The 8,606-nt window shown below is 46.1% G+C and overlaps 1 protein-coding gene across 1 annotated transcript; it reads left to right on the top strand.

Annotated features, from left to right (window-relative positions):
- Nucleotides 1–7,235: 7,235 nt before the first annotated feature.
- On the top strand, nucleotides 7,236–8,315 carry LOC109780804 (uncharacterized). The gene has a single exon (XM_020339390.3). The coding sequence runs from the start codon at nucleotides 7,276–7,278 to the stop codon at nucleotides 8,074–8,076; it is 801 nt and encodes a 266-aa protein (XP_020194979.1). The 5' UTR covers nucleotides 7,236–7,275; the 3' UTR covers nucleotides 8,077–8,315.
- Nucleotides 8,316–8,606: the final 291 nt, after the last annotated feature.

The raw sequence follows: 8,606 nt of genomic DNA, 5'->3' as shown, positions 1-8,606 counted from the left end.
AATACAAAGATGTGTCTTGTCCCTTTCTATCACTGGGATATAGAAATCACCACCAGATTGAACCCACTATAAAGCACCTCTCGCACTGAAGATATTTTTTAGAAACGGATGAATCACCCCCGGCCTCTGCATCTGGGAGATGCATGCGGCCATATTATTTATTATTCACAATGACCTTACAAAGAAATACAACAGTAAGCCCGAGGCCACCATCTAGACGACATCTGTCGCTACTCCTATCCTCTTGATGAAGGGGTGCCGAATGTCCGGGCCAAATACCAAACAGACATCACAAAAGCCCAACATCTAACCCGGATCCCCCATCCAAGCCACATAGGCGGGACTGGGTAAAACTCTGGTCCGGCGCACTCTTAGTGAGTACCACACGCACACGCTGCAAAGGGCCGTCACCTCCGTCTTCCCTCGATCCATCCTCAAAGCATGTACTGACGCATCGACCTTGTCAGGCCTCTCTGTCATCGACGCCACCACGACGCCAGACAACGTCGACCTCCTGCGCGTGTCCATCGCCACACATCTGACGCCAAGCCTCCACTGCTCCATGCCGCCGAGAACCGCCGCCAAGAATATGTAGAAATAAACACCGCTCCACCGAAGAAGCCATCCGCAGGTCCCTCGAGCCCGAGTGCCTCTCCAAGAATGCCGCCCCCAAGGGGGTAGCGACACATGAATGCCGCCGTCATCCGATCAGCTGATCTAGAGTTTCCCCCGGAGGTATTGGGTGGGGTTGGGAGCTTCACCTCGATGATGCCTTCATGAAGGAAACAATGATAAGGGCATCGTCATCACCGGCTCCGGCCAATGACCGAAGACCAAGTTTTCACCCGGATCCATCCCAAGAAATCCACCCGACAACCTGTGCACTGTCTCGACCGCCTTCAAAGCCCCAGATCTAGCCGCCTAGATCCGGCGACCAACCGCAACAACAGTGCCACCGTAGGAGCCCTGGCGCATCGGCCACTGCCTGAGTGCGCCACCACCAGAGCCTGGGAGGAGGTCTCTCACCCCACCTCGCCAAACCACGAGAGCCGCCGAGATGATCCCGCACACTCATCACTGCTTCTGATCTGAACCAATCCGCGGCAAAACCACGAGATCGGCGATGCAGATCCGCCTTGGATAGGGACAACACCACGCCATGCCGCTGCGGGAAGCCTGAGCTTCACCTGCCGCCACCTTCCAGGGCCGCCGCCCCGGGATCCAGCCGCCGGCCACCGCGACCAAGGCCGCCATGACTCCGCGAGCCCATCGAACGACCAGCGCCACCAGATCTTCCTCGGAGCCTAGCAGCTCTGCCGCCCCCGCTCAGCACCACGCCGCCGCCTTGCGCCGTCGCCTAGGCGCGCCGCCACGACGTAGATCGGGGGAGAGCGCCCCGGCGCCATGGGTGACCCGCCTCACCTGATCTGGCGCGGGAGGGAAGAGAACCTCCGCCGCCGCCATCAGCCGCTTCGCCCGGCGACCACCTCTAGCGGCAGCGGAGGCGAGGGAGAGGATGGACGTGCCCGGCGACGGGGGCTAGGGTTTCCACCCGAGCCGCCCTAGTGGGAGGGCGACGCGGGGGTCGATTTTGGTAACTATCTATTTGTGTTTCAATCTCGCACTGAAGATAAATGAATCGAACTTGGCCAAAGTAGATGGATAGATAGAAGAGAAGTACAAAGCTATAAAATTACGCAACAAAGAAACTTCAAAAGATTCACATAAATTCAATGGATTATCTGATCATAAATCTACAACTCACAGAAGACAAGCAGAAAACAACAACTCACACTAGGCATTGGATTAATATGTTAGTTCGGAAAAATAATGTAAAATGATATAAAATGATGGCCAAAACATGTAAGAATGATAATATAATAGCATTTAGAAATTAAAAATTATAGATACGTTTGACGCGCATCACTGTTCTAATCTAACTGTAGTCTCTTCGCTGAAGCATTGATTGTATTTCATGTTTCAAGTATTAATACCACGGAGAAAATGATTCTATAAGTTTAAGCTGTAATTTATAGTTTTAATTTTTTAATTTTTTTTTTGTCCTACTAACATGCGCTATGGCATGCTCCCTGCCTGAAGTAGGAACTTAAGTTTCCTCTACAAGTGCAGCGACAGGAGATCTATTGGTTTGATTTTCTGAGAGCATGACTGCCGCAACAGAGCTATCCGTAATCCAGGGGTGCCACGCCTTCCCTACAGGCTGATAGCTCAGCCACGAGAGCACTCGTACATGAGAGTAGTTGCCGGCATGATGCGTATATGATCTCTCCTGAATGGTTCCGCAGTATCATACCGGCACCCCCGGACCCATCAGCCTCTACGAATGACCCGTCCACATTTAGTTTATTCCATCATTGGCGGCTTCCTCCATCGCTCCGGGGGTATGGTACAGGAAGCTGGTGGGTGCTTCTCCTTCTGTTTACACAACCTGTGATCATGAGATATAACAATCTTGCCTCAGGGTGTTGCCGGATGTGGAGTAGTGAGTCGATGTAGCTTGACAGGAAGCGTCGAGAAGCCTCCGTGGATGGTGCCGGCTTGGAGTGAGTGATTTCATTGCGCACGTGCCACGTTCGCCACATCGTCATGACTCATGAGCACCAGAAGGCGCTCGTCTTCCATACATCCTTGGAGTAGGTGGAGCAGCCAGCCCGCACCTGTGTTAATGATGTTGTCCAGGCTGGGCATGCTCCACTGTAATCTGAAATATTTCCAGTAAATCTGTGGAGTTTGAATAAAGATTTAAATTCTCCAAAAAAGAGGAAAGCGAGCAAATGCATGAACCCCTGCTTCAGCCGCACTCTGCGACGCCACTGGACCTTTTCTTCTTTATTTTCCTTCATTTTTTGGAAGGTTCTTCGTATAATATTATTCTCTATCTGTTTCACATTCATTCTTTTTTTTCTTTTCCCCCGTTTTATTTTCCTCACTTTTATATGTGTGAAACATTTTAAAAATTCATCGATATTTTTACATTTATGAATATTTTCTAAAGTTCATGAAAAAAATCCAATTAATGAACATCTTTTAATTCATGAATGTTTTCAAATCCGTAAACACTTCTATAAAATTTGGAAACATCTTTTAAATTCATGAACATTTTTTTTAATATAGGAACTTTAAAAATAATCTTGTTGTGGCTTGTTTGAAGGGGAAAATGACATTTGCATTGTTTGGTCTGTGTTAAATGTGTAGTAGTCTAATTTCGTGTCCAACCTATATAACCCTCCACCTATCACTGAATTTGACTCGAAGCAAACCCCACTCGTATCCTATGTTGTTGTTATTTCAAAGGATTTTCTACTCCAACCATCAAGCCATCTCTTTGAGATCTAATCTTTGTCTTGCTTTTCACCAGCTCAATTCCTAGATTATCTTTTGAAGCACAAGAGTAAGGAATTCATTACCAAGCAACCTCAATATTATTACCTTTGGAGCGTGTGCGCCTCCTAGATCGTGCTTGGGAGTCTTCAAGATTATGAAAAAACCAAGAAGTTTGTAAGTACTAAAAGATCGCCTACTTTGTGAAGATCCACCTCAGGTGAGGCTAATTTTCCGTGGACGTACGCCATGATGGCACATGTTGGTTGCTCCTTTCGTGAACCCTTCATGGGTGATTGTCCTTGGTGGACTAGTTCCTTCGTGAAACTCACGGCCCCGATCTTCATGATCTTAGATCCTTTACAGATCAAAGCCTCCATCATTGTGGAGTAGGAAAGTGCCAATTATCCGAACCACGGGAAGATCTTCACGGAACCACCCCATGTTTGCATTTCTCAAACTATACTCTTACTTTACTCTTGCAAGTCTTTACATTTTGCTGTCTATACTCTTATAGACATGCATGTGTAGACTGCTTGATAGACTACCATAAAAAAGCTGAAAAACCCCAATGAAACAAAAAGTTGAAAAAATAGTCCCTTTTTTGCTTGGTCTACCCCCCCCCCCCCCCCCCCCCCCCCCCCCGCCCCGACATACTTAATTGATCGTGATCATTGGGGCAGCGGCCCATGATGGAGCATTAGCCATGCTCTAACTAGACAGAGATTATGAGAAATATGGTCCAATAACATATTCCAACACACCTGGAGTAAGCTCTTTTTGCAACAACTAGTAAGTGCACCGTCTATTAATTTTAAATGAGAAGATAAATTGTTCATGAAAAGATTTACATTATTTTTAGGGGAACCCGTTGAAACCCAAGAAGCACAAAATCCGCGACTCTCTAGAAACTATGAAATCTCACAAATGTTTTTCCATGTATATTATAATGTTGTCTATTTGAAAGTGGAGGTAGTGCTTACAATAGTTATCTGTTGAATAATATATGACGTCAATGAATGCACTACAGACAAATTTAAAGTGGTCCCCATCTGGAAAAAAGAAATATGTTGTATACGTCATCAAGTTAGTTAAATTTTCCGGGATGTAGGCCGTGCAAAACTTAGATCGTCGGATTCCTTGTGATGGAACCAGCCCGCCTGAATTCAAGTCCTAAACTTAGCATGTTCGCTCGCATATTTTCAGGATTTATTTCAGGTTCTTTAGCTCTATTCTTTGAGCGGTATGACGTGTCCTCAACTACGAGGTGTCGGTAGATATTTCATCAATCTTAAGATCTGCCGGCTCATTCTTTTAGATGTACAGATAGAGAGTGTGTATGCATCCATAAGGGTGAATGTGTGTGTGTCTATGTGACGTGTGTGTCTATGTACTGTATTTCTAAAGAAAGAAGATATGTCATGTACAAGTGAACGTACTCTTGTTTTTTTCGGTGGATCTTAGCACACGTCACTATCGCAGTTTCACTGACGGAGGGCGGAGATGCGCGAATCTCTCACACAGGATCAGACTTTAGAAGCTGCACATTTGACTTTTGAAACGAAGAATGGCAATAGCTGCTTTACGAATATTCATCTATGAGCCTGAACTCATCTGCACCTTATGAATAGTAAAATACTAACAAATTCAAAAAATACTAGTTTTTTGCATGGAAGATGTTTCAGTGCGTGAGGTCCGTGTCAAATTTCAGCTCATTTGGACATCTGAGTATCTCTCAGCAAAAAAAAATTTGTCCGAACAGTTCATGCAAACATCATCCATGCAAATAAAAAATCTGATTTTTTTAATCATTTCTTAATATTTTTATGATTTTACTGTTTATGGCGGGTGTAGATGAGCTCGGGAGCCAAATCGCCTCTCCCCTTTGTATACAGTTAACTCTAGCTGATTTTTGACATCTCTGTTAAAAATATCTTTTAAAATTAATGCCCAGTCTACTTTATTTTGGACGAATTCATCTTTTACCTTATACTCTCTCATTTTCTTTACTCTGCATATAAGATTTGTTTGAAGTCAAATGATGCAAAGTTTGATCAAATTTATATTAGAAAATTTCAACATCTATAATAAAGTTATATGTATAAATTGATTTCATTATGGATCTAATGGTATTAATTTCGTACTATGAATGTTGATTTTTTTCTACTCCCTCCGATCCATATTACTTGTCGCTTAAACGGATGTATCGATATTTATTTTAGTGTTAGATACATCTATTTGAGCGACAAGTAATATGGATGAGAAGGAGTATAAAGTTGGTCAAACTTTGTGAAGTTTGACTTCAGACAAATTTTATATGCAGACTAAAAAGAAACGGAGAGAATACTTCAATCTTTTTTCCGTGAATTACCTTTAGCAGCTTTTCATCAAGATTACCCCATTTAACTTGCAATTTTTACCCCTTTTAAAGTATTTTAGTTCGCAGATAGTTCCCCTAGCGTTTTTCACTGAACAAACCGTAAATGGAGTTGTGTGCAGTACAATGGACTACCCGGAGTTAAACACGGTAAAGAAGAATGAGATCAAAGTAATGAACATGGAGTTACTTGTGTGGTGAAGAAGGAAATAATCATGCAAAGCCCGTGGGTCATTAACTACTGTGCCTTGCTAACTCATTCGAATTCGACTGGTTCTAGCGTGAAAAAACACGCCAGAAGAAGCCATATGTACTTAACGACCGTACCCACCTGATAGATCGCTAAATGCGGTAAAAACTAAAACTAGATAGAAAAACAGTTTTGCTAAGTCTCAGTCGACTGAGACTTCATTATGTCTCAGTCGATGCTATCTTACTTTGATTTTGCATGGAGATTCGTAAAAAAAAAAAATTATTTTCAGTTTTTCCTTTTCTTCTTACATACTATATCACTTGACTGAGACTTGGTTAAGTCTCAGTCGACTGAGACCTAGCCACACCCATAGAGAAAAGTTAAATGAGGCAATTTGCAATTTTATACTCCAACAAGATTGTCTGACTCCATCAAGGAGGAGTGATGATGGGGGTGCGTTTTTAGCTTGTTCCGGTGCTTGTAGTCGTCACTAGGTGGTATATGGATCCAGTTGTATTTTTTATTATATATTTCTAGTGCTCTTGTACTGTCATGATTGATTGTGAATAGATCAAAAAATTCTCTCTAAAAAAATAGGTTGCCAAAAACTGGAATTCACTCTTTTATCCCCATAGTTGAATAGTATGTTTACCACAATAGCTACTCCCTTCATAAAGAAATATAAAAACGTTTAGATCACTAAATGTGATGATCTAGACGCTCTTATATATCTTTACAGAGGGAGACATGTCATTCTTCTAATTTCTGAACTTGGGTCAGTGAATTTTGGATAAGCTCGTAGGAGTGAAGGGATAAGCTCGCCGGAGGCGAGGAAGAAGCTCGGCAGGCTACCCATCATCTATATTAGGGTGGGGACGGCAGCACGGCCGTGATGCTAGTTCGCCGGAGAAAAAACCGATCATTGCACGGGCTAGAGGGATGGCGGGGGATGATGCCCGCATGACGATGGGAGGTGGTTCCGTGGAGGGCAGGGCAGCGAGGCTGCGCGGGAGCACTGTCGGCCGCGGGTGGTGGTGGCAGGCGGTTCGGCCGGCGGTCTGTACGGCGGTCAAGAGAAGGAGACGAGCTGGAGGAAGAAGGGATACGCTTACCTGTAACTGTAACCACGTTTACAGTTCACGTGCCCATCACATTTACTACTACACATGCGTTCGCATATGAAAATAGGTGCAAGGTCCAAGACGTTGCCAATTTCTATGTGAGATTTAATTGACAAATAAATTCTTAGCACTGCTAGCTCCTACTACTATATATTTAGTGCACTCCTTCGGCAGCTCAGCTACCTCAGTCGGTAACATACGCCTCCGGTGTAGCAGCAGGAGCGGCAGGAGGAGCAGAAGCAATGGGCAGCAAGTCGGAGCAGCGCCTGGACTACGTGCTGGTGCCTCTGGGCCTGGCGGTGATGGTGGGGTACCACCTGTGGCTCCTCCTCCGCATCCGGCGACGCCCGGCCACCACCGTCATCGGTATCAACGCCATCAACCGCCGCATCTGGGTGCGCCACATCATGGAGGACCCCTCGGGGAAGCACGCCGTGCTAGCGGTGCAGACGATGCGCAACGCCATCATGGCCTCCTCCGTGCTCGCCTCCGTCGCCATCACCCTCAGCTCCCTCGTCGCAGCTCTCATGGCGAGCGGCGCCGCCCACGGCCTCTTTTCCGGCACCGCCAGCTCCGCCCAGAACAACAGCAAGAACAACATCGTGTTGGGCGCGGCGGGGGAGGCGGCGCTGTCCGTCAAGTTCCTGGCCATCCTCGTCTGCTTCCTGGTGGCGTTCCTCCTCAACGTGCAGTCCATCCGGTACTACAGCCACACAGGCGTCCTCGTCAACGTGCCGCTCCAGGCGCACCGCCATCACCGCCCCGGCCTCGCCATCGACTACGTCACCTCCACACTCAACCGCGGCAGCTACTTCTGGTCGCTCGGCGTCCGCGCATTCTACTTTTCATGCCCGGTGTTCCTCTGGCTCTTCGGGCCCATCCCCATGTTCGCCGCATGCGTCGCCATGGTCTGCACGCTCTACTTCCTCGACGTCTACAAGGAGTGGGATAGGGAGGAGGAGGGCGACGGGCTCGTCGCCGAGGATGGCGAAGGTGACCGCGAGGAGGAAGGAGGGACGAAGATGGCTACCAGTTCGGTCTGAGAGACTGAGACCAGCACCCCGGCCAGCGATCTTGACGGTTCAACTTCTCGTTGAATTTAGATCCATGGTTAGGATTGCGGTCAGAAAAATAAATAAACCGATGGCAAGGATTTACCGGTGATGTGTACGGTGTTGCACTAGTAGCAATTACGTGCATGCAAGATTTGTTTTACCAATTCGCATGTATTTGTTCATCGGATTGCCTTATTTTGCATATCGTTAAGATTGGAGTACCTTTATTGTTTTGACTCCTTAGGTTTTTTTTTAGGAAAACTTATGATGTATTCATCAACTGCACCTGAAGTAAAAAAATACATCCAGATCCGTAGCCCACCTAGCGCGACAACTACAAACACTGGAGCGAGTCAAAAGCACGTCGCCATCATCACCCCTTCCTCGTTGAAGCCAGAAGCCAGGCAAACCTTGTTGTGTTTTGACTCTCTAGTTGATTTTGCTGTGGAAAGATTATACTCGAAAAGTGCACATACTAGTACAGCACATGCAAACGGGTTGAGACCCCATGCAGACAC

The sequence above is a fragment of the Aegilops tauschii genome, chromosome 2 (assembly GCF_002575655.3).
Source record: "Aegilops tauschii subsp. strangulata cultivar AL8/78 chromosome 2, Aet v6.0, whole genome shotgun sequence".
Classification (NCBI taxonomy): domain Eukaryota; kingdom Viridiplantae; phylum Streptophyta; class Magnoliopsida; order Poales; family Poaceae; genus Aegilops; species Aegilops tauschii.
The sequence above is the reverse complement of the archived record's forward strand: the minus strand, read 5'-3'. Positions and strand labels throughout refer to the sequence as shown.

Excerpts from the sequence above, each read along its gene's own strand:
- LOC109780804 (XM_020339390.3), top strand. The coding sequence starts at position 7,276 with ATGGGCAGCAAGTCGGAGCAGCGCCTGGACTACGTGCTGGTGCCTCTG.